This window comes from Anser brachyrhynchus, assembly GCF_964034855.1.
Source record: "Anser brachyrhynchus genome assembly, chromosome: 7".
NCBI classification, from domain to species: Eukaryota; Metazoa; Chordata; class Aves; order Anseriformes; family Anatidae; genus Anser; species Anser brachyrhynchus.
The window spans coordinates 22,153,892-22,179,821 of record NC_137701.1 but is presented as its reverse complement, the minus strand read 5'-3'; the positions used below and the strand labels follow the sequence as shown (position 1 = coordinate 22,179,821).

The 25,930-nt window shown below is 39.2% G+C and overlaps 3 protein-coding genes across 6 annotated transcripts in view; 2 read left to right on the top strand and 1 right to left on the bottom strand.

Moving 5' to 3' along the window:
• LOC308198585 (uncharacterized protein) overlaps positions 1–19,247 on the bottom strand; it is a 54,148-nt gene extending 34,901 nt beyond the window's left edge. Inside the window, exons 1-3 of one of the 3 annotated variants that reach the window (XM_080601327.1) lie at positions 18,951–19,247; positions 16,217–16,452; positions 12,762–12,889 (exon numbers count right to left, since the gene is read on the bottom strand). In XM_080601327.1, coding sequence (XP_080457453.1) covers positions 12,762–12,889; positions 16,217–16,336 — 248 coding nt within the window. In that variant the 5' untranslated portion in view covers positions 16,337–16,452; positions 18,951–19,247. Of the gene's footprint in view, positions 1–2,391; positions 2,763–12,761; positions 12,890–13,200; positions 14,326–16,216; positions 16,453–18,950 lie in introns of those variants that run through there. The other 2 variants (XR_013954023.1, XR_013954022.1) reach the window with 2 other exon arrangements.
• LOC308198572 (xin actin-binding repeat-containing protein 2-like) lies at positions 3,190–10,939 on the top strand. The gene is made up of 4 exons (XM_080601286.1): positions 3,190–3,987; positions 4,297–5,211; positions 8,632–8,765; positions 9,443–10,939. Exons 2-4 carry the CDS (start codon positions 5,092–5,094, stop codon positions 10,884–10,886), a joined length of 1,698 nt encoding a protein of 565 aa, XP_080457412.1. The 5' UTR covers positions 3,190–3,987; positions 4,297–5,091; the 3' UTR covers positions 10,887–10,939.
• A 4,834-nt stretch (positions 19,248–24,081) lies between the features above and the next one.
• LOC308198513 (uncharacterized protein) overlaps positions 24,082–25,930 on the top strand; it is a 28,964-nt gene continuing 27,115 nt past the window's right edge. For both annotated transcript variants that reach the window (XM_080601038.1, XM_080601037.1), the window contains exon 1: positions 24,082–25,846. In XM_080601038.1, the coding sequence (XP_080457164.1) occupies positions 25,170–25,846 (677 nt within the window). In that variant the 5' untranslated portion in view covers positions 24,082–25,169. The remainder of the gene's footprint in view (positions 25,847–25,930) is intronic.

The following is a 25,930-nucleotide window of genomic DNA, read 5'->3' as shown; positions in this document are numbered from 1 at the left end:
ATACAACACTCCAAATCAGAAAAGAACTGTTACTAACCACTCTGGAAATGAAAGTAATTCCTTTATCTTGCCACAGAAGCTGTAAAATCACAGTTAGAACAGTTCTGAAGGGCACAACAGCTGCTCAGACAAAATCTCATTATCCAGTGTCAGACACAAGCACTTTCTGGCAAGTGAGCTTAACCTCCTACATAGGCAGTTGTATCTGATTTTCACTCAACACTGTAGTACATTGTGCCAGGAATAACACAGGTATAGCTAAATTGCCTTCATTGAGGGTCATTCCAGACAAATTTTCTAAGATTTCTAGAGCAGCAATTGCCAATTTTCAGGTGATTGCAGAGGATGAGATTGAATAACGTGACAATTTTAGTGAATGGCAAAAACCTAACTTTTTTAATGAAAATATTCCATACAGTACCCAAAACAACATAAGTATTTACATAAAACTAAGGAAAGCTGACAAATCATAGAGATGAAGTGCAGAATTACTTATAAGAAATTTCTGTAGGATTCTCACAGCACTGATGTGCAGATGATACCATAAGAACATAAATATGTGAAAGAACATAGCTTTGAGGAAGAAATGAAAATACACAACCAAGTAAGTCACCAGTGAGTCCCTCTATTGTTAATAATTTTGCAGCTGAAACTTAAGAGTCACAATCTACTTCTGCTGCATGAAGAGAACTGTAAGTTGGTACAAACTGAACATTTAGAACAGTAAGTTCTAAATATGCTAGTACATGATATTATATTAGCTAACTTCACACAGAGTTAATATATGATTATCATAATGCAGTTTAACTAAAATAAACATGCTTCAGATAGGAGTGAGTAAAAGGCTTTCTGTACTTCTGCAAGGTTTTGGACCGTTCGATCGTCTTGATCAGTTGTTTTTTCCATACATACATAAACTTATATACTTGTTTTTATCTACACATGTATATAACAGAGTATACATAATCTGATTCTCAAGACAATTTTATTTTTGAAAGGGAAAGTAATTTTTTTCTGTTGTCAGAATAGAGGAAAACTGCAAAAATGTCAATAAGGAAAAGAAAACCTTGGTCTAAAATACACAGTACAGTTAATGAAAAATTAAATCTTGGCACATTTTGCAGTAAGAATTCTATATGAATTATTACAGGCACCAAAATTGATGTATGCACCACTAAGATATAAACCGCATGTAGTAAATACAGTTCTCTTTAGTAATATAATCTGAATACCTAAATAAAAATGCACTCTTGTTATATAATGTATACAGACATGAACAACATTTAATACTTTAAAAATATATTAAAAATTTTCTAAATCCTAACAGGTAAAAAAGTTTGAATTTTACTTTTCCACAATTACATACCCCGAAATATTCAGAAAAAAAAAAGTAGCAGAAATTTTGAGCATTACCTTGCCATGGTAGCTTCCACAATTATAGTAAAGTGTTAACTGAATGCACCTGTGTGAATTGTTTTCAACAACAAATTTGTTGTGTGGCTTTGTAATGCTGTTCAGTCTAGCCTTGCAGTTATTAAACACTTTACTTGATTTAATAATGCACAAAATTGTATATTCCGCAGAAAGAAATGAAGGGATCAAGTTACCACAAGCACAACTGTTAACAAGCATTAAATCTAGATCATGATCTTCAGCTACAGTTCCGTAGTGGAAGCTGGACTTGCCCAACTTATTAAGATAAGAGCAACTTTATCCCATGAATATCTTCAAATGATTCTTAAGGACATTCTCCAAAATCTATGTGGTATACAAAACTTGCCACAAACTCTAATGCTATATACTAAATTAATGCTATCCATATCCTGCAGTTGGCCATTGCAGAAGGAGGGATGAAACCAAGGGTCTTCCTACTTACCACTTGTTTTGGATAAAGCAGCAGCATTTTACCCGCTGTCAATGTAATTTCAATTAGCCATTGTGACAGATGCTGAAAAGATGAGGACCTCCAAGTCCCTCTTCCTCCTTTCATACTTAGAACTAGGCCATGTAATTATATTGTCAAAATCTGGCCCATAATGTTTAGGCTGCAGTTTAGACAGCTATGGATGGCACATTAAACTATTATAACCTTTTGCAATATGGCAACTACTCCATAAGCAGTACAAAAGTTATAGCAATAAGGCACTACTGATGTTCAGATTAGATTTGATTCCTGACTACATTAAGCCTCATTATATTCTTTTTTAATACCCCATACCATAGACACATAATGACTATCATGAACATTTCATATGTCTCATGAACGAGTTTTTCTAGTAATAAGAGCTTGACTTACATATCTAAAACATTCACTTTGGAATGGAAAAGTATATATTATGTGAAAAAAAACATATGTATGCATAAATATATTGAAAAGCATACCCATATAAAATCAAAGAGCATATTATACATACATCCAAACATCCTCATTAAGCTGAGAAGACATGGAAAATTTTGCAATGCATTTTCTTTTCAACTTGCTAGGGTGTTAACTCTACACCTCCTCATGTTGTGTGGCTCTCTCAGCTGTTACGCTGACACAGCTTGCGCGTGTACATCACACTCTGACTTGCCCTCCCGGAGCTCCAACTAACTTTAACAGCTCAAACTTCTCGGCACATAGGGTTCCTTGTGCATGTAATTGACTAAATCATAGAATCACAGAATCGCAGGGCCTGAGATTCTTCTCTCACCTCAAGAATGGCGATGAGATCATTTTTTTCTGGCTACCACGAGACAGTTTCTTACACTCTTCTCATTGTCTAAGGACAAAACAATTACAGGTGTCTTGAGTATCTGCAGTCCACAGAATATTGAAAAGGTTCCCAAGTAAGTTTAAGTCTCTCCTGTAGTGATTTAATTCACAGGCATGTCTTGATGGAAGACTTTAAATTCCATATAAATAATACATGGGATAAGGAAGATAAATTAGACACTAAGAAGAAAGGAGCTACTGTTGTGAACTAGGAAAATTTTGTAAGGCCTAGTATAATATACTCCAAACCTTACAAATTGAAACTCTAAGCAACATAGCTGCCAAAACGCTCTCACTACTTCCTTACTCTAGTGCCACTGTGATCCATCTTCTTGGTATTCTAATAACCCACACCAGCAAGGAAAGTGGGAAAAATGAACGCTCACACAATAGCCATGGAAATGATGGATGAGAACACATGGATGAATGTTTCTGTCAGACATCAGAATTGCTGGTCTCAGAATGCAGAACTTTTGAAATGATCAGAAGTCAGAAAATAAAATGAATTCAAATGAAGATACTGCAGGTGTTTAAGAAATGACCAGTACAATTCTTTCAAAAACCAGAAAAGCAGTATTCACTTTATGACATCAATGCCATATGTCAGCAGAGTAAGGAAACAGAGGCACAGAAAGGCAACACGAGAAAGTAAACATAATATTTTTAGAGGGTATTGTTATAGTTAGTAGATTTGGAAAAGAAGAATACAACGTCACACTGAGTTAAACGTAAATGTGGACTTTAGTGGTAGAAAATAAAAAGTGGTGATAATAAAAGAAAATAATTATTCAGTTCTTGATGAAATAGGACAGAAGCCCTTTAAAAATATAACACAACATGCTGTTTTTCACAATTGGCCTGAATTCTATGCATCTTCCTACTTTTTTTTTTTTTTTTTTTAACACGTTTATGGCTTATTCTGTCAGTAAACTTGAAGGATCAAAAACATTGTCATGAGGTACACACAGCTGTCTCCCACCCAAACTGAATCATGGTACACTACCATAAAGGAACCATTTGGGGTTACGCCTCTTAAAGTACAATTAATTTGTGACAGCCCTTGAAAGGCAGAAACAAAAATCTCAATTACTGTTAATTATGCAATTCTTTGTATTTGTCTTTAGGAGACCTCAAGAACCACCCAGCCCCCAGTATCAAGCAGCACCAGGGAAGCTGAATGCACTGGAATGACTTCCAAAGAAAGCCCAGTGGAAGCCTTTCAAACACAAGAGGTAACTTTGTCAATTAAGAATTATTTCATTCAGCAGGTATACTGAGATGCCGATCCTTATCTGCTTTGCCTCTCACTCCAGCACTACTTGGTACAGCAAGATTTTCATGTTCTGCTGATCGCCGCCCTCATTTGGCAATGCATAACAATGGTTTTTGATTGGCATCCTACACAGTGTTGTTTAAATGTGATAATGAATGGGGTTTCCCATTCATAGTTCTCTGTGACGTTTTAAAGACAGTGGCAGAAATATGGAATATTCTTACATGTTGCACTAAATCCCACAGTAAAGTGAAAGTTTTGTGCACAGGTTTCTCGTGAGGAGCAAGTTACTTCGGAGACAAATGGGGCTTCTACATTGATGCAGCACGCTGATGAAACAGGTAAGTAAGTGACTTGAGAGTAAAGGCTCACAAAGGAGCACAACGAACCAAGTTCTTGGCAGCTGTCTTTACTCCCACAAAAGTGAGACTGCTCTTAGGATACAGATACTGGACATTGCTCCAAGTTGTTCAGTGCCTCCCTCCTCAGCTAAGCACATTCATAGATCTCAATGGGACTTAAGAAAAGGTTTACATGTTGGTACACAGAGAGGAGCTTGGCATAAGGAGGTAGCGTCAAATATGTGCTGAGCTGCTGGAAAGAACTGGGCATTTTAAGAGTTGTCTGAAAACACATGCAAATGCTTGCCCCTGTATAGACAAAATTGTGGATGATAAAGGCTCAATTTCTAGCCAAGTGGAATAGGCCTGGAGACCATGAGCACGATGTTGATGCGTGGCTTCTGCAGTTTAGTCCTGGTATTAGAATTCACACGTTTGGTTAATTCAAAGACCTCAATGAACTCTGAGCCTGGGCTATTCAGGTATGGCAAAACAGCAGGCAATGTGTCCCTCAACAATTCTTCTGTTCTTTTTTCTATGGGTTTCTGTTCATGACCAAGTGCCTTGCTAGAGTTCTGCAAGGGTAAGTATAATTTGTCTAATGTAATAATGTTTTACAATTCACTGATAAAATTAATTTCACAAAAGGCAGGGTGAAGGAAAACAAAATCACTTTTTTAATTATTATTATTATTCTTTCCATTGCAGTAACCAATGCAGCTATGAATGAGGATGTCCCAAAGATTTCTATGCAGGTTTTAAAACAGCAGTTTGAAAGGACAGGTCAGGAAAAGGTTGTTCCCTCTGACAGAGAGACTGCAACACCTACACAAGTTGGACAGGTCTGTGTTTTTAATAAGAGGAATCTTGATATTAATTAGAAGTGTGGAAGTTTACATGTTGGTCCGTCAGTCTGAATTTCTATTTTCATTATGTAGTTGCAATTAAAAATGAAACCTATGAATGTTGTAGGAATATGTGGAGTTTAGGAATCAAAGGCTCATAAAGTAGTAATAAGTACATTTACTAATTCAGCAAATACTTCTACTATGGGACAAACACAACAGAAAGTAGAACTCGGTAAACACTTCTGCTTTTCCTGTACTCCTCTGCTGAATGCAGTCTCCTCTTTCCTTGTTTGCAGTCTGTAAATGTATATAATATTTGTCACTAGTTTCTCAGAAACACACAAAATGTCAGTTTGTGAAAAAATGAAAACAAGCGTAATCCACACTCTTCAGAAAATGTGCAGAAGCAATGCACAAGACTCTCGAATTCTCTAGAGGACATGTCCGCACAGCCACATGGATGTTTGAAATGCAGTGACTGGAATCTTTCAATAAAACGTACCATGATGAGGAACAAGCATCAGCTGAAACTCACATCAGAGAAATTTTTGCTGGTTCTGTAAAAACCACTAGGCACATGTTAGAAACTCAACAGCTGGATAGAGTTTGGCATCTCTACTCAGTGGACAATGTTAATTTGTTGCAGCAGAAGTCCAAACTCAAAGAGATTAAAGGAAATGTGAAGAGAAGCATGTCTTGAAACTCACACATCTTATGTTGTCAGAGGCAAAGACTGGAGAGTACAATTGTCCACAGAGAAGACACCGAAAAAGGGGACGTCAGAACTGCATGCTGATTGTTGGCAACACAGCCTTTAGATGTGATTAACACAGACCCAATGGAAATTCAAGTTGCATGTGAAATCTCTTTGGAGGAAAACATCAAAGTTGGTTGCGCACAAGGCAAAATTTTTATTTATTTATTTATTTTTTTTTTGAAACACAGCCTTTGGAGACTTGTATTGAAGAGGATTCAGAGGAAACAATCACTGCAAATGAAATGTTCTAAAGGATGTACATTTCCAGAAAATGCTGGATTTTTGGAACTCAGACTCTTGAAATTCTAGAAGATAATGACAACACACCTCCTCCTCTACCTGAAGAAGTAATAGGAGGTGACGTAACCAACAGTAAACATTTATTTGAAAATATTCAAGGTGATGAAGGCAAGAAATTTAAACAAATAATGAAAATTGATATTCAGGATGGGTATGTTTCAGCTGTGAAGAATAAATCTGAAAACCAATCATTAGGCTCTGTAAATTTCAGTTCAGTGGAACTTATAAAAAAAAAAGCTGTTCAAAAAGAGCATATAAAAAAAAATGTTTTACATTGCCAATGGCTTGTAGAAAACCACTGAACTGATGCTATAAAAGAAAACAAAGCTGACAAACCCTCAGTCAAGCCTATTATAGACATAAAGGTGGGGAACATGAAAAGCTGCTTTTGAGACTCTCTGGGCCAGTCTGGAAATGAATCTGAAAATACTAGCACCAAGAAAATCATTAGTGAAGAGGAAATAATAGAAGTAAGTGGTGCAAAGCAGAGAATGATGCTTGAAACCTAGTCACTTCATGCAGTTGCTGGGAACAAATCCAAGCGGTGAAAATGGGAGACCAAGGAAATTCAAGTCAGAAGTTTCCACTGTGACCCAGAGCATCAGACAAGTGAGAGCTTTATGGATCCAACACTACGTAAGCCTCAGGAGACAAAGGTGAGGGAACCATTGGGCCAGCCAAGAAGTACAATAACTTCTGCTGCTTTCAGAATTAAAATCATAAACACAATCGTAAAGAATGATACAGATTGTTTAAGACATCCAAACAATTGAGAAGCTGATCTTCCAGTTCAAAACTTCTTTGAACAACAAAATCAGAAATGTCAAACAGGTGAAGTCTGTGTGGATCAGATGCTCCCTAAGCCTCGGGAGCCACAGGTGAGGGAACCATTGTGCCAGCCCGAAAGTCAAATCGCTTCTGCTGCTTCCAGGATTAAAGTTATCAATGAAATCCACAAGAATCATAAAGATTTGAAAGACATCTGATCCAGCAAGGAATTTCTTTTCTGCCTGAAAACGTGCAATGGTTTGAAAACTCCAGAATCAGAAGTAAAGAACAAAGATACAAGCCTTAACATTAAGAAAAAAAAAAAAAAAAGAAAGAATTGCAAAGGAGGATCACCAAGATCACAGTAATGGGAATGTGCTGGTGGAAAACCACATCCAAAAGAGGAGGGACATGAGTCAGTATTATTCACAGTCCACATGTTGTGTAGTAATGCACAACAGGTTTACAATAAAAGGCTGAAATGGTATAAAACTAACAGACTTAATTTCTGCTGCCCATCTCTCTTCCAGTTTTGCTAATCTTTTACTATCTTTCCTTTTCAAGGGTATCTGGCTTAAGTGATATGTCAAATATGTGCCTAACAAATACTGACATGGAGGTTTCAGACCTTTTTTGCTAATGTAATCACTGTATTTCAAATAGAACCAAAGAATTACCTAAAATTCGAAAGAGCATTACTATTGCATTTGAGAAATAGTAAAATGCACAGAATGCACCTGATTTCTTATCCTTTGAAATAATGCAACATCCTCTTAACTGAGCATGGAGATCCATGCACTTATACAAGCAATGAGTTGCTCAGCTCTCACTTGTCTGTTCATATGGCTTTCATAGCAATTCATAAATCAAGACAGTAGAGCTGTATGGATGTTCCCAAGACCAAAAGATCACCCATTATTTCTTTATGCCCTTTTTGGTAATGAAATAAGCCTTCTAACTGTGCTTTGTATTTTACAGAGAACTAGTTTCCTTTATAATTAATTATGCTTAATGGAAGAAAGGATTTGATAGTTAGCTGATGTTATTGTAGCTAACTTAGTCTTGAAAATTCACTGAAGTAAGTATCAGCTCTGAAAGGGAAAACTGTAGTAGTCAGAAATTATGAGGTCTGTAGCATATTTAGACCCTACGAGTGTCCACATTGCAGGTTACCACAGCAGTGGAGCTTCCTGATGTGCTTTTGGCACAATGAAGCAAAACCTCCTCATCAGAATACATATGTTCTACTCAATTCCACTTATGCTGGTAAACCTTTCATTATCCTATCCCAGTTCACAAAACATTTATTAGACATACCTGGGAAACATCGTGCCTATGTAGTGGATTGAATAGTCCTTCTAAAGGTATGGATTTCTGAAAAGGTACAAGATGCATAGCTTTTCCACTTTCAAAGCGTTACAGTTAGTTGAACAAAAATGAAACCCTCAGATTGGTATCTATCAGCTCATGGTAACAAAATGAACACTACAACTTTAACAAAAAAATATTTGCATGGACCTTCTACGATTAAAAATAAGTTGCAATATGTTGCTTAGACCAAATTGTAACTTTCTGATATTTGCATCTAGAAACTGCAGTTTTGGGAAAATGAAATATGCAAGCTCTGTCAACAGAGAGTTTATCCAATGGAACGCTTAGTGGCTGACAAGCAAAATTTTCATAAATCGTGTTTCCGATGCCACCACTGTAGCAGTCAATTAAGGTAAGAATTAACACTGCACGTTCATTCGTAGAACATCTGCACTTGAATAAAAAATACACAACTGGTGAAATTATTTTCAATAGGTGATGGTTCCCTGCACTAGCAAACTACTCTTGTAACCTCTATATGAAATGCAGTGGTTACTGCTCTAACAGACTGTAAAGGCTAGCAGTTCTGATTTAACACTTCTGAGATTAGCTATACACATTTAGTTTATTTCATCTGGGAGCCAAATCCAAATCTAAGTGAAAACAAAAAGGCTAAAGAAAATTTTCATGGCAGTTTGTCCTCCTGTTTTCTAGGAAAATTGAGGCTTTGGTCTTCAATATTACGTGGAAAAAATCCCCAACAACCCCTGAGTGCTACGGAAGACCTTGTTTGAAAGCTTATGATGCAGTAACTGAATAAGTTTATGTTCTTTCTTAAATCACAAGGCATGACTCTTCTCCTTCCAACAGTTTAACTTAGAAATTTTATGGGAATTGGCAATTGAAGAATTTAGACACTAGCTTTTGGGCATCAGAATTGGCTGATCCATTGAATTTGCTCTCTTTTTACTCTTCCTTCCTTTATATTTACTGTCATGTAGGGGTACTTGAATTACCAAGTAAAGTGTAAACTTCTTGGCAGATGTAGGCTATATGAAAGTGTAAAACAAATTTTCTTCCATTTGGCAGCTTGGGAAATTATGCATCTCTCCATGGACAAGTATATTGTAAACCTCATTTTAAGCAACTTTTCAAATCCAAAGGAAATTACGATGAAGGTTTTGGACACAAGCAACATAAAGAGTTATGGAATTCTAAAGATCAATGTAGCTCAGCTGGTAATACTCACGCTGAAGAAATAAATCCCATTCATCGTACACCTGTTGATCCTAAACTAATTACAAAAATTGATCAAGACTTGTACTCAGGTACTGAAGGTACCCATCCTGATATTTTGGATAACAATTTGATAATAAAATCCACAGAAAGAGGTAAATTAAAGATGACGTGGCCTCCTCCAACAGATGATGCAGCACCTAAGAAAACATTTTCTATTGAAGAAGTAGCTAAAGTAAATAAGCCAAAGTGGCCCCCAGAAGGCTTTGTGCAAGAAAGCTCTAGCTTACACGCCAATAAACCTCTGGGCAATAAAAAGAATCTGCAGAAAGGAAATGCTCTGAGAGAGCAAAAGGAGAATGACACTACAAATGCACAACAAAATCAACACTCAGCCTTTAGCTCCCTGTCTGAAAAAGAAGCTAGGGGTACCTGTAAAAATAAGGGCAGTAAGGGAAAAGGTGATGAAACTGAGAACGTGCAAGGTAAACTGAATAAAATGGGAGGATCACAGATTAGGGAGGAAAGTGAAAAGGAAAATAATGAGGGTGATAATGTGGTTGGGTATAGTGCTGAGAAGGAGCGAGAGAAAAAAAATAATGAAACTGATGATTTCGGAGTTGTACAGGTTACTAACATTGACGAAGAAGCAGTCCAAAAGGATCATAAAGAGTTCAACTTCAATAACAACAACAATAACAATTACACCACGTTTTCACATCCAAACATTTGTAGGCAGGAAACAATTCTCTCAGCTCCATCTAACCCAGTGACAGAACTAAGCCATGGAATTTGCACTGCATCGCAGCATGCCTTTGAAAAACTGCAAAATCAGTCTGGAAATGAAGAAATATTTGAGATAGGTGAATCTTTTGAGAGCTATTCTAGCAATACTGTAACTGTTTCACTGGATGAACAGAATTCAGAAGATAAAGATGCTGTTACCTCTAATAGTCTTGCTCAATTTACTAAAGATACCACTTGTCAGAAGCCTTGTACTAATAGCATATTAGTTCTAAAGGAGGCAATGAATACAACACTCTCTGTTGACAGTGACTTGGTATGTATTGGGGAAGAATCAAGAAACGACAAAACTGTAAATACTATTTTATCTGACACTGTGAAAACATCTTTTCTTAAAGACTACCTCATTTTAGACTTTGGTCTAATAGAATCCACAGATGTAACTAAAAGCACCTCCAGCCCCTATTCAAAAGAAGACGGGAATTGTGATAGGGAACTGAATGATATTAATGCCTGTCAGGAAGATAAAATAGTCATGAGTGCCCAGGAATGACAGAAACATAAGTTGAGATTTACTGAGCTCGAGATGTACAGTTTTTCCAGCATCCCAAGAGAGAAAGTCAAGTCCAAGCAGCTCACTGTAGAACACCAAATTAAAAGAAATAAATTCTATCATAAAAATTAACAAAACAGCTAAGAAATCAGCTATGTCTATCACTCATTTTCAAGTATGTGGTAAATTGAAAATTCTTCACTTATTTTACAGTACTTCTTGAAGAATTTAATATCCAGAGATTTCATATGAAAATGTGTATTATATATCGTTAATTGTTCAGACTTTATTTACTTAGTTTATATTTAAGGAAATGAAGAGGCAAAAAAGAGGATTTTTTTTCAGTCACCGATTGAAACAATACATATTTCTATGTTCCTGAACATTGCAAGAAATATTTTACTATATGACAGTTTTTCAGAAAGATAATAGATCAGTTTTACTCTTTATCATTTACAAAAATGTCGATAGGTGAAGCACCTGGTGTGCACAAAATAAGGAAAAATATATCCTTAACTATTTTTTGTATGTATTATTATTATTATTGTAACTGAGCTGTTGCTCCATGACGTATTAAGCACATTCATTGTGTTAACTTATACTACAAGATTTTTTTTTTGTAATATCATGCACTACTTAGTTTGAAACAGACTCTGCTTTTTGGCAAATAGTACTGTTTTCCTATATTCCTAGAGTTGCTATGGCATTATATTGGATGACAGGGGAAAAAAAAAAAGTATGTAAATTTTAAAGCAAATAGGATAAAAACAAACATCATAGGCAGAATTGGAACAGGGTTTGGGATCACTGCACAATGAAGGTTTGTAATTGTTTCAGTAACTAATCCTTAGTCATTTTTACTGAAGCAGTTCTCAATTTTCATATTTAATTCTGTACAAACTTAGGCAGATTTAGCTCTTCTTTTCCTTAAATGGTTTATGCATTAGTATTTGCTCTCCTTATACTATTCTAGCTTGTATTAAACAGTAACATATGATCTAACTGTTGACAATACATAATAAAAAAATCACTTTTAAAATAAATATTTTGTGAAGGGTTTTTATATATGAACATACACAGGTGGTTTTCCTTAACGTTTGTGAAATTCCTCACATGATAATTATTTTAACCTGAGCTCTGTGTCAGAATGTGACTCTTCTATACCTGTATAGAAATATCTATAAAGTATACACATACACAGAGAGAAAAACTATATACAATATTTCATGAGAATACTTCAGGAGTGTGAAGCCTCCTCTTTATGCATCTTGCTTTACTTCTGTGAAGTATTCTCATGAAATGCAGAAATATAGAAAAGACCCCTTAATGAATGTTTCCAGAAGTATAATTAGTCTTCACAGAAGGCACTCAGACACCCCTGTATCTGTTAACTTTGTAAAACAGCTTCAGCCTACAGGCTATTGCAATGTGAACCTGCTGACAACGAATGAGCAACAGAACAAGGTAAATCCTCATCCAAACCCACTGAAGTACAGAAATCTTACTGGCTTCCCGCTTACCTTACTTTGTTTTCATGCTAACTCTAGTAAAAGTCAGTTGCTGCAGTCATTAGAAGTTTTTTGAGAAATTCTGAACAAACACCCGAGAAGACATCCAGACATTTTAAAATTGTTTTGGTAAGATTTTGTTTGATATCTCTCTCCCTTTCATTCACAATTTACCTTAACCAAGATAAACTACTTTAAAAAAATGGGGGGCGGGGGGGATTTTTAAAATATAACCGACTTTTCTTCTTTGAGTTACTAACACAACTAAAAATAACATCAACAAAAAATTCCTGTTAAGGCAACAAAAAAATGCTTAGAAATTAAAGCAGGAGTAATCACAGACAAGATAAGGTTGGAACTCACTCACGTGTTTATCTTGCTCCCTTTTCCACAGAAGGCGAAAGAGATGGGAGATGGTAATATCCCTGAGTTTTCTGAATGTACACATACATTATCACTACAGAAGTCACACTCTGAAGAGAATGCATATAGCAGCTGAAAGTGAGATTGGGATAAAAGTTGTAGTTAGAAAGCAGGAGCTGTACAGATTTTATTTAAAAATAATGCTAAATGAATAGCAACTTGGCTGCCAAAATGCCTCATGCATTTTAGGGAAACCATACAGATTTAGTGTAGCCAAGGAGCCAGTCTTTTATGGTTTTGAAAGAAATAGGACACATCAGAGCTGTACATTTTGTGATATAGTCATCACTCTAAGTTTAAAGATCTTGAAGTTAACCTCTAGGCTTTCTAAGTTGTAGTATCTGAGTTTAAGTAACCAGCCGTCAGTTTGTAAAAGTCCCCACCTGACTCTGTGAGGAGATGCTTGATGGTTCTTGAGAGGAATCCTGGTAGTGAAGCCCTCATTTTCTAATGAGTCCTGGGTTTCATCCCTCATTTCATAGATGGGATATTTAGCAGTGCCTAGGAGTGGGACCTTACAGCCATGGAAGGCAGAGCTGATCCAGGACAGGTGTAGCCAAGCGCTGTTTAATAGCAAACCAGCACTGACAAGCAGCAGTGAAAGGTAACGTCACTGCATCATTATTTAGTAGAGGAGGCTGGTAGTCTGAGAAGTCTAGGCATTCACTAGGTCTTACCAGCTAGTGAAGACATCCTACTGCTTTTAGAACACAGCAGGGTTCATGTATTCTTCTGTACTCAAAAGCACCAATTAGAGAGATTAAAGAGCCTGATTTAATGTCTTGTTAAGGAGCTTCTGCATCGCTGGACCAGCACTGGACTTTATAGGACTTCTAAATTTGCAGTCCCTTTGCAGTTTCATTAACATTATTGGCACCAAGACTTACTTTGAGCTACTGAAATTGTTTTTATAGATGCAGCATATCAACTAATCCTTTTGAAGGCTTCACAGAGTCAGGGGCACCCTCAAAGCTATAGAGGGACCTAAATAACACTTTTACTACACTGTTGAAAGACTGCTAGGTGAAGAACTTGCTGAAAGCAAATGCTTGATTAGTGCAAAAGGTATACTTACTGTGTCTGTCTTCTCTTAAGCATTTATCTCCTTCATGCATATTAATAGGCACACCTACACTAGTATCTTAAAGACACAGTGCTCAGCTTGGACATTACAGCCACACTAAGAATCTGCGTTATTCTAACACAGAACATTTCTTGCAATATCCCTCCCACAAATAATTATAGTTCAGGCCTTATTTTAAAAGTGCAGGATAATTATCAGAATTACTTATATAAGATTTGGGTCATTTCAGTCAAGTACACCTCCAACTGTTAGGTATAATTGCAAAAACATTAACTACCCTCAGTACACTCACAACAAACAGGAAAACATCAAGTCAGAAAGAGATTAAAACCTTTGTCTTCTTTCATGATTTAGCACATCCATTAAGAGGCATCTAAGTTAAATCCTTTGGGTGAACTTTACTGACTTTCACAAGCAGCATTTCACCCTGTATGTGGGTTACATTTGATGATTTTGACATGAAAAGCATTTTTAAATGTTTTAAAGAGAGGAACTGTGTTAAAATGAGATTGGGAAAATAATCAGAGTGACCTTGCTTTGTGGCTTTCTAACACATTAAATGACAATTTAACCAAAAAAGACCTGATTTTTCAGTATAATCCTCAAACAAAAAATAAGGCAGCTGTGTACTCTTTCAGGGAGACAGGTGAAAAATTCAAAGACTTAACTCTCCATCGACCTATTTGCTATACCTTCTTCCTCTTCCCTCTCTTAGGGTAGGGTGTGGGAGAGAGACAGTAAGAGAGAATATGTGTTATGAATATGTTTTTTATTAACTGGGTACATTACAATTTTATTAAGAACAGACATGAAAAATCTACTACACATTTGCAGCAGGTGATTTTCAAAATCTCATAATCTGTTTAAATAAAAAAAGATTCTCCTAGAAAAACCTCCAAGGGATATCTACGTGATGACAGCTAATTTCAAACACCCTATACTTCTTGGCTTTTTACACTATAGCCATCACTATCAGTAGCCATCTAAAATTACTTTTAGACTGACATAAGGATGCACATGACAGATGCTAACAGGAAATAATGTTCTGTCACAATAGCTACCTATGAATGAACCATTCCTGCCCCACAGAAACTGCATATTCCAAACTGAAAATAAAGCCGTTTTTCCAGTCATCCTTATTGCAGAAAAATTGACCAAATAATTTATTTCATGATAAAGAAAGTCACCCCTTAACAAAAAAGATGACTGTTCAGTACAAAAAGGTGACAAAATAGTTAAAAAGTTATGGGTGAATGGAGGTGTGGCTGTACCAAGAGGGAATGGAAACTGCCTAGAAAGTGGTTCAATGTATGGTTTGGTAAATTAGATTATGTCCTTAGTTGTAATACAGTTGCACATATAACAAAAGGAATAACTATCCTAAGAAACAGTCTCTCTTACAACTTAGAGTATGCTTCCAATTTCTTTCTGTGATCACAGTTAAAAGATCTGCATGATATTAGATAAAAAAGAATAAATAGAAGGCTGCATATTCAGCATGTAAAGCTGGACACAGAAAAATATTTTTTTGCATTTCCAATATTAAGAAGTTTTGTACAGTTTTTCAGAAAGCAATGTTAAGTGTGGAAACAGCATGTTCAAATTCTCATACACTGTTTGGAATCTTTTATCCTTTATTGCCCCCTGTAAGCTGTTGTTCTAATTTGCTGGGATGGTACTCTTGCATTGAAGGCTGCAGATTCAGTCTTGGTGGCTTTGAGAAAACTATTTTGCCGAAGTTGGCAGTGGCTTTTATGTGCCTGGAAAGAAGGTAATGAAAAGTAGCTTTCACAAGCTCTGGCAGCTATCCATAAAGCTATCCATAAAGCTATCCAGTATGCCATAAAGCAGAAGCAGCATGGATCCAGCTTTTTGGGCCAGAATATGAAACCTAAATCTTTTCCTAAAAAAAAAAAAAAAAAAAGAGTGTGTGTGTATACTTATGTATGTATATATGTGTGTATATATATATATATAAATGACAACAATCAAGAATCAAGAATACCCTCATATGCTCTTGGAGACACCATGATATGAACATCTGGCAAATAATGTATGGCAACCTATATTTGAAAATACTGTAAAGTAACATAATACAGAGTGCTCCAATATCTTAGTATTTTTTGTTGGTTTTGTTGTTAAAGAAGGTATATGCACACTATAGACAGTGGCAAGACAGCAAAATCAGATTAAAAATTAATAAGAATAATTTACTTTATTTGTGAAAACCTGTGTAAGGAGAAAGCTCTATAAAATTCTGCAAAATGGCTTCCAACAAATATGGTGAGGATGCAATTAGGTCTCCAGACACTTACATTTTGTGATGATATTTCAACATTCCTGCAGCACTCTAAGAAGCAAAACATTTTCTTTATCCAGACACAAATTTTATCAACAACTCCAAGAGACAGAGATGACATAGCAAAACAGAGCATTATGTTTCTGTGCTCTGGCTATTTCCGTTTGACAAAGTAGATTATTATGGTCAAGTGTTGTAGAGGGATGGTGAAAGGAGCCATCTGTATTTACCAGCACTCCACCAGTCCTAGAACTGAAAAGAGACATACATTTCTTTATACTGTCATTCTCAAGTTCTGCACAATGGTTATCCAAAATAAGGGACATAATCAACACCATCTCCAAAATACCAAAGATAAATATTATGTAAATCAAAGCAATTGACTTAACTGCATATGGCCACCTTGATCAAAAGCTATTAATTTCTGTAATAACCTCTGTAAAGGCTAAGCTCAGCTACTTTTCGTTTTTCACCTTCTTAGAGAAAATTTGCTTTGATAACATGTCTGTCTAGTAAACTTTTATCATACTAAGGAACAGCTGTTTTGTTGGGGATGTTCAGTCTCATCAACCCATTACTGTATCTTCAGAGGACATTCTGTAACATGGATCCTTGTATGCATTTGTTTGCAGCTGAAGTTCAGGTACTCACATTGTCCCTTTTAAGACACTAACCAGTGTCAGTCTGGAGCTTGTTACATGCAGAAACTCAAAAACAAGGAGGGCAGAAGAACCATGGGGAATTTCTTTGTTGCCACTGACTAAGAGAGAGTCTTGCACTTCTACAGTACCCTCTGTAGAGAACTGGAATGGAAAGGCTTTCTGAACTGATAACCTGTATCTGAACAGAAGAAACCTTCACTCAGCAACAGAGGTGAATTAGTATGCTCCTCTTTCATAAATACAAACTACCATTCACTGAGAACTTGTTCTAAGTGCTTTTTTTTCAAATAAAGACCTGGCTACACTAGGAAAGTGGATAATGGCTGAAATTCTGCACCTCCTGTACCTTAACTGTGTTTGTTTCACTTTTATTAGTGCTTGGGTTACTATATTACTGATTCATTATTATGTGACAATAATTTTTTAAAATGAATCACAGTTTACAGGAAAATGAAATAAGATCAAATGGACAACCTAAATTTTCACATTTGATAGTCTCTGAGTGCTTGATTTCAAAAATTTGATGTTATTTTAATATACTTGCTGAAGACACCCATACGTGTGTACTGTTACAGTGGTTGAATGCTGGAAATTCAAAATCTGGATCCACCTGAAATTTCTGAAAACTTTAAAAGTTCAGAACCAAAATCTAATGCTTTATAGACTGCTAGATTTTTAAGTGTTATAAAATTAGGAGTAATTCCTCACAATAGATTTAAAATGTGACTCAGGTCTTGAAAGGTCACAAAATACTAGAATTTTCAATAATATTCTGGAATGATTTTTCTTTAGCACCCATGAAATGCTCTGGTAGGGCAAAAATATCACACCAATAGTTGTCTGGGGTGACTTCTGTAAATGACACACTCCAGCAATATTATCCTGCTAAACCAAAATGCTAAAATCTAGGTTCTATTCTCTCTCACACAGTCATGTCTTAATTGTAGTAAAAGGCAATACCATTCTAGTAAGAGTTTTGTATACTTTCCAATTAAAATTGTTGTTTTCAGTCACTTAGAACTTTGTCTGATATTATCTATTTGGGTTGAAGCTTTCTACACATAGGAAATGAGAGACAGGCTGATTTCTTTTTAAAGCTTTACCAAAAAGGCTTCCTCCATGTCTGGGAAGAAAATCTGGTAAGAGTTTAACAGTTTGCCTGTGTTAAAAGTATCTTTCAGCTGAATAAACTTAGAATAATCTAGTACCTTAGTTTCTATATGGTTCTATTTTGACTATATTTGCAATCTAGTTTTCAATTTCACCATCTCACATTATTTTTTTATGGTACAGATCATGGTTTGGTGATATATAGCCAGGAGAATGTTTTTATTATGACTTCTTTCTGAATTGCTGCAGCAGCTGGAAGACTAATAGGAGCCTGTAATCAATAAGACCCGAGGCCATATTTTTAATAATTCAATAAAACAAAATATTGAAGAATTGTGCAAGTAGCAGGATTCATCCCTTCTACGCTATGAATAAGTCCTAAGATCCATGCAATCACAAAATTAAAGACTGTATCAGACAGCTTTTGACTTCAGGCTTTCTGACTTTCAAACTTAATGCCCTTCCAACGCAATATATGAATATCATATGTATGCATATAAATAGATAGATGCTCATGTATACATAAGTAGAACCACAAGCAATCAGCAAATTACTTTAACACCAGTTATGTATATATAGAGATAGCAGTCTCAGTACCGCTGAATTTCTGAATTTGATGGCTTCGTTGTTTTTCCCCTCACTCTTTCTATCCATATATTCCATTTTTTCTCTTTTATCATTACTCCACTTGCAGCTCATCTCTTTGGAGGGCTGAGACTATGGGGGAATTTTTCTTACAGATGATAAGCAAAAGCAAGTGGTCAAATATTCCTAATATAGTTATTCTATCTTTACTTTGAATAAATTTTGGCAACAATGTCCTCAGCACCTTCCCAAGCAGACATTCTTGTCTACATGGATGCCACTACAAAAAAATATATTTTAATTTTTCTTAAGATGTTCTTCAATGTAAAAGGGGGTGACAGAACCAGGTCTGTGTGTCAGTCATAAAATAGTAACAGTGATGACAATTCCAACCTTTGCAGTGCTTGTCCCTTGTGACAGGAATCCTGACTTCTGATAGATGTATTCTTTGAGCAAGTGGAATTTAATGTCAAGTCTCATCCCTCTACCCTTGCTGGTAAGCAAATCAGATGATATCTTCATCAAATGACACAGAACCAAGACCTCTGGTTTATGCATAGCAAGTGCTAGGTAATTTTGCAAGATCCTTAAAAAGAAATACAAAATTATGAAATCAGTAAAAACTTTAATCATGATTAAACAGAACCACACTGATTTTTTCAAGCTGGATTCAGGCGCCGACTATACTGTGAAGGCTATTCTCTCTTCGTTAGTCTAGCTGTTGTTTTTTTGTTTGTTTTTTTTTGTTTTGTTTTATGATGAATTTCTTAGGTAATTATGTAAATGTTTGTCAAAACAGATAATCCACCACAAAATAAAATATGGGGTGGGAGACAATCAAATCTCTAATAGATAAAAAACAAAGATAAAAATCCTTAAACTGACAGGGCCAGTGTTCATTCTATGTCCTGGTCATTCATGCAAAGAAGAATTGCTTGAATATGAAAGCATACTCCATGATAAATCCCTTCATTAATACAAAAAGACTATCTTATACTACTGTTCAAGGCAATCACAAATACATATGTATTTATGTATTTATGGAGTCTTAAAATGCTTCTAAGTATATTCATTATGATCTTCATAATGACATTGCTATGAAGGACACTATGTAAATGGAAGCTGTGCTTGCAACTGATCACTTATGATAAACAAACATCTTGAAGGACTCACCAAGCACACAGAAGTTGCCTTGCTTTGTTTACAGGGAGATTAGCTCTCTTCAGATAACTTAATACATGGTAGATAAATCTTAAAAGAATAAAACAAAATTTCTTCAGGCAGTGTGAAATCAGATCACAATGCACTTCTGTCAGAGATCATGTGAGCAAACTCCTTGGGTAAAGGACCTTGTTTCCTTACTTTTCTATATTGCACCTAGCACAGAGCTGTGACTGGTATCTCACAACATACATCGACATAATATTAACAAATGGGTTACCAACTGGGGCTGAATAACACTGCCAAATTATAATGCATTTTAAAATAAATAATCAAACATTCCTCCCACAGATATGTACAGGCAGCGTTCCATCTATATATCAGCCAAATATTCAACCGCTATCAAAAGGGAGGAGGGAAATAACGTTCATCTCTAGAAGGCTGCCTTACAGTTTGATGTCAAAGATCTGCTCTTACACCATGCCTTTTAGAAGGGCTCACTTATGACAGAGCTTCCCTTTTAACACTGCCTGCCAATACTCAGAGGACAGGACACAGCAAGGCCAGACAAAGTAAGAGATAATTTTTAATTTCAGTTGTAATAAGGTGCCAACCCATGAATAATACTATCAGCCTAACCAGGCTTAAGCAGAGGACTGATCTGTCACTCCTCAAAAGAAAAAGAAGGTATTTCCTGCTGTGTGAATCACCATGAAGCCAACTAAGCTGCGGTGGAGTTAGCCTGGCAGCCCACACAGTGCTGTGCTTTGCCTCCGAGGCTCGAGGGCTGGTGAGAGCACACCACCAGCCTTCTGGCCATCGTGGAGCGGTGCTCCCACAGCACCGGGGCTGGATCTCCAGCCCTCCCCTCCCTGACCGCAGGTGGGCAGGAGGCTGGAGGGAACTGACCAAAGGACTATTTCACACCCCACAAAGTGGTGCTCAGGAGTAGAAGCTGGGGGAAAGGAGGAGGCGGGGGGACAGTTGTGGTTACAGCATTTATCTTCTGGATCAACCACTATGCCTACTGAGGCCCTGCCTCTCAGGAATTGGCCTGCTGATTGGAAGTAGTGAATAAATTCCCCCTATTTGCTTTGCTTCCACGCGCAGCTTTGCTTTTCTCATAAAACTGTCTGTATCTCAACACACTTTAGAGCTTGTCCATCTCTTTTTCTCCCCCTGTTCTGCTGAGGAGGGCATGAGGGAGCGACTGGGTGGGGTCTGCTGGCTGGCCAAGGTCAACCCACCATGGCAGGGGATGTCCACAGCATTTTGTAAGCTGATGGTTTTTTCAGCCTAGCACCCTCCGGGAAGAGGTTTTCTGTTTTCTGGTACTCCCCCTGGACCTCACACCAATACAGCAGTTATTCCTCTTTGAAAGGTGGTCTGGGATAGACTTAACTATTCAGTGTTTGTACAGTTATGTCCTAGCAATCAGAAATGTGACGCACATAGAAAGAAACCAGTAGCAGGTAACAATGCAGTTTATGTATTTCTATTGCTAGAGGCTTCATCCCAAAAAAAAGGGCAGAGGGCCGTTAAGAGACAAAGAAGGCACGACTCAGTGGAGAAGAGACTAGATGAAGCATGGAAAGTCTGAAGGTTGGATGTTTAGTATGTCTCCAGTTGCTACACAGTTAATACTGCTGCAGGTTAGCCCTGGAAGGCAGCTGAGCACCACCCAGCTGCTCACTCATCCTAAGTGGGATGGGGGCAAGAATCAGAAAGGTAGAAGTGTGGGAGCTCATGGGGTGACGTAAAGACAGTTGACCAGATAAAGAAAAAGCTGTGCAAGCAAGCAAAACAAAACAGGGAATCCATTCGTTGCTTCCCATCGGCAGGCAGGTGTTCAGCCGCTCCCAGGACTGCAGGGCCCAACACACGTAGCGGCTTCTTGGGAAGACAAATGCCATCACTCCGAACGTCCCCCCTTCCTCCTTCCTTACCCCAGCTGTTATTGCTGAGCACGATGCCACAGGGTGTGGGACGTCCCTTTGGCCAGCCTGGGCCAGCTGTCCTGGCTGTGTCCCCTCCCAGCTCCTGGTGCACCCCTAGCCCCCTCACTGGCAGGGCAGCACGAGCAGCTGAGAGTCCTTGGCTCTGTGTGAGCACTGCTCTGCAACAGCTAAACATCGGTGTGTTAGCAGCGCTATTTTCATCAAAAATCCAAAACACAGCACTGTGTGAGCCTCTACAGAGGAAATTAACACTATTCCAGCCAAAACCATAAGATCAAAACATAAAACTAAGACTCCACCTACTGCTACCTATATAAGGAAAATATCAACCCTCTGTAAAACGATTCCCTCTAAAAACAATGAACATCTTCTGTATAAAAAGATAGCAGAGAGACAAAAAAGTAAAATGCCTGCATGAAATCACAAACAGAACAAGTGGAAGGTCTTAATGTTGGGAAGCCCTAACCATCTTCTTTAGCTGGGGAACCTCCAGGGGCCACAAAGAATTTCTGGATGAAGACTGAGTAATTTTTCAAAGCATACAGATTGTTTGTAAGAAGCATAACCTCTCCTAAAATCTGAGGATAAAAGGATTATACAGAAAGTCTCCCTCTTTATTTATTTATTTGCTTCTTTTGGAGCTGAATCTCAGCATAGTTCCCAGTGTCTGCCAAAGTCCCAAATGCCAGAACTTAGGCCACAGCTTGAATCTCCTGGCAGTCCTACAGCTAAAATGAAGATTTAACAGGTGTCATTCCTGACTTTCTCTGCACCCCTGGAGGTTTGTTGATCCAGGACAGAATGGACTTGTGTTGACAGAGCTGTACGGGTATATTTCTTACATTGTTTGTGCTGTGAATTAAAGTAGTTCAGCTTGTGTATGTCCTGTTAGTACTTTTCAAGTATGTTGTTTTATTTAGAAAGAACCATCAGACTCTCCTTCCTTATTTGTTCCCAATGTCTAAATTAAAGGTTTGTGGACTAAGCCAACCTAAAGAGTTTTATTGGGATACAAAAAACAGTTCAGCAGATATTATGAGCTCTGTTAAATTTTAGAAAATATTAAGAGTACTGTAAAGCAATTTAATGAACAGCCTTATATTTTCATTGTTCCACTTTCTCATTCTCACATCTTTTCCACTTTTAATTATTTGGTGCTTTTGAGCCTGTAACAGCAAATCTCCCCCTGAGAAGTTTTGTCTCACAAATAGGGTATTTAGCTGTTAGATGACATACTGGCTTTCTCTTTGGAACAAATTCTATTTAATGATCTCCAACACATTTGACATACTGGTAGTTAAACTGCAAGCTTTTCCTGACAAGCAATGTTTTAGTTACCTTACACACTGAGCTGTGAATGTTTGGGAAAAACTGCTGTTGAATGTTAGAAGCTATTCTTTTAACAGGAAAATAGTGCTGTGACAGGATTTCTGAATTTCTGCTTACATTTTTAGATAAATTTTAAATATTACAAACAATGAAAGTTTATTCAGCTTATTTCATAGCAAGTCGTACTTGCTGTGAAAGAGCTGTACTTGCAGAGATTATTTTCATATTTCCTCCTTCTTTGCAGGAGTTATAAAGTTGTAAGTGTGAAATGCTTTAGTTCTGCAACATTTGTAAAACTGGGCAGTAAAATAAAGTATGGTGGTTTTTTTCCAAGCTAAAAATTCAACAAAAAATAAAAAATATCATACTTTTTGATACATATAAGATACTATTTTTGACACTTTATTTTCTCATGGCTTGGGGTAGCTCCTGAACTAATAAATAAATAAATAAATAAAAATTGCCAGGAAGGAAAAAAAAAAAAAGACAGCCCTGAGCTATCAGATACAGCATCTAAACCCATGAGCATTTAAAACAGTTCTCATCGTTTTCCGCCAAACAAAGGTGAGTGTGTTCACTGCTCACACTGGACACAAACCCAAATGTATCACTGTGACCAAACAAGAGAAAACAGTTGAAGAGTGGAAGGGAAAGAAACCTTCCACTGTTGTGGATCAGTCTCAACAGAATAAAATTTGCATTAAAAGGTTGTTATGAAAGGAGAGGGCATGACTTTCAGGTTGCCTAACAGTTGGAGCAGTTGTGAACTCCGCAGATGAAGGTACGAGCATCTGGTACAACTGAGCAAGGAATTCTGCCCAAAAATAGTATCCAGTGCTAACATGAACAATAAATTCCTTCATTAAGTCACAACAAACACTTGCTTAACAGATTAATTAAAGAGGTCGTTTCATTTTGGAAACAGATCTGAAATGCACAAGATATGATGGTAAGCCATTAGGAATTGACGAACCTTCACACCTCTGAGTCAGGTTTTATGAACACACCAGCAGATAAACTGTGAAACTGGGTCAGGGGCTTTTCTTGACAAGCAAATGCTGAAACTGTGAGTAAAGACCAACAATACCAAAAAGAACCTAGCAGTGAAACATAGTCCTGAAATGTTTTCAACTATTTGATTGAACTGTTTCAAATATCACCTGGCTTTTTAGAGAGACCGGAGTAGAGGGAAGTGTTTGTTATTATGCTGAAATCTCTACATTCTAATAATTAATTACAGAAGTAAAGTAACGCTGTTAAATTTGTTACATGCGGTTCTTAGTTTGCAGCCTTGCCCTTGCATTACATTCACCCTTCTACTGATCCCTGGTGGGCAAGTTCCAAGTTGGGGTTGGGTGAGAGGGTGGCACCTGCAAGTGGTGAGCATTTGGAGTCCTCAGCCAGGAGGAACATCACGTTCACGTTTATGATTTCTTCTCCACCCCCCCCCCCCCCCCCCCACGGAATCTTCTTGGCTCATTTTTATGTTTGCTAACACGCTTTTACACTTTTCTCTTTCTTCCAGCCCGCAGCTCCGATTGCAAGCCTGTCACAACGCCACGTCCCCTCTGAGATGTGTCAGGTGCTGTTCCTTTGTTACCCCTGAAGGCAGTTCACCCAGCCCAGGACAGCGCTTCCCGAGCCGTTTGCAGCCAGGAGCTCTCCGGGACGCAGCCCGCGGGCACCTCTCCGCACCGCCCTGCTCGGCGCTGTCACCCGGGCAGAACCGCGGGCAAAGCCGGCACCGGGGGCACCCGCTCCACCCGCGCCACCGCTGCTGCGGCTAAACCGGGTGGAACAAAGGTGCGGGCGAACTTCGGAGGCAGCGAGCGGGGCAGAGCCTCAGCTCCGACACCTCAATACATCGCCCTGCAGCGACGGCAGCGGGGGGCAGCGCGCTTACCGCAGGGGGCACGCGGCCGCCCGAGCCCCCCTTCCCGAGAGCCGCCCCGCGTCCGGGCGCCGCGTGCCCGCTGTGAGGGCGAGGGACCCGGGCAGGCTGCGGGGGGACCGGGACGGTCCGGGGGGGCGCTGCCCGCGGCGGGGCGGGGCGGGGCGGGGCGCGGCGGCCGTTGGGGCCGTTACAAGCCGTTGGGGAGCGGCCGCGCTGCCCGAGGCGACACCTGCGCCCCAACGCTTGCGGGCGGGCCCGGCTCCGGCCCGGATGGGGTCCGCCGGGAAAAATAATGCTAAGAATGGGTGCGATGGGAGTAACAAGCCCTCTCCCCGTTATTTTTTTTCCTTTTTCCCCGAACAAAGCGCCCTGCCGCGAGGCTCGGCGCCCTGCGGACGCACGGGCAGGGCGAGGCGCGGCTCCCCCGGGCAGGGCATCCCTGGCCCCGGCCCCGGCCCCGGCCCCGCAGCCGGGGAAGGGCGAGACTGGCCCCAGGCGCACGCGTTCCCGTGGCCAGCGGCCGCCGCCGGGGACACAGCGCGCCCCGGGGGGCCGAGGAGGGGAGGACCCGTCCCGCGCAGCCCTGCTCTGCGGGCTGCGCCCCGCGCTCACACCCGCGACGACCCCCGCCGCCCAGCCTCGGCTCCCCCCTCCCGGAAACGGCGCGGCCGGAGGGGCGGGCTCCCATTGGCCCTGCCCGCCGCACCCTCCCGCCTCCTCGGCGCTGCGCGGGCGGCGATTGGCCGCCGACCCTTGTCAGTCGGAGAGGGCGAGTCCCCCCGGCGCTCGGGCTGCGCTCTCCCGGGGCGGGCGCTGCTGCCGGGCGCCGCGGCGGCGGCTGGTGCGGCTGCGGGCGGAGCGGGGATGCCGGCGGCGGGGCGGCGGGCGGCAGCGGCACTCGCGGTCCGGCGCGGAGCGGCGTGCGGCCAGGCGGGCGAGCGCAGCCGGTAAGCTCCGGCCGCGGGGAGGGCGGATGGATGGATGGATGGAGGGATGGAGGGAGGGATGCCCGCCTCCGCTGCGCCTGGCGC

Excerpts from the sequence above, each read along its gene's own strand:
- LOC308198572 (XM_080601286.1), top strand. The coding sequence starts at position 5,092 with ATGAATGAGGATGTCCCAAAGATTTCTATGCAGGTTTTAAAACAGCAG. Across the intron at positions 5,212-8,631 it reads CACCTACACAAGTTGGACAG|AAACTGCAGTTTTGGGAAAA; the intron begins GTCTGTGTTTTT and ends ATTTGCATCTAG. Across the intron at positions 8,766-9,442 it reads CACTGTAGCAGTCAATTAAG|CTTGGGAAATTATGCATCTC; the intron begins GTAAGAATTAAC and ends TCCATTTGGCAG.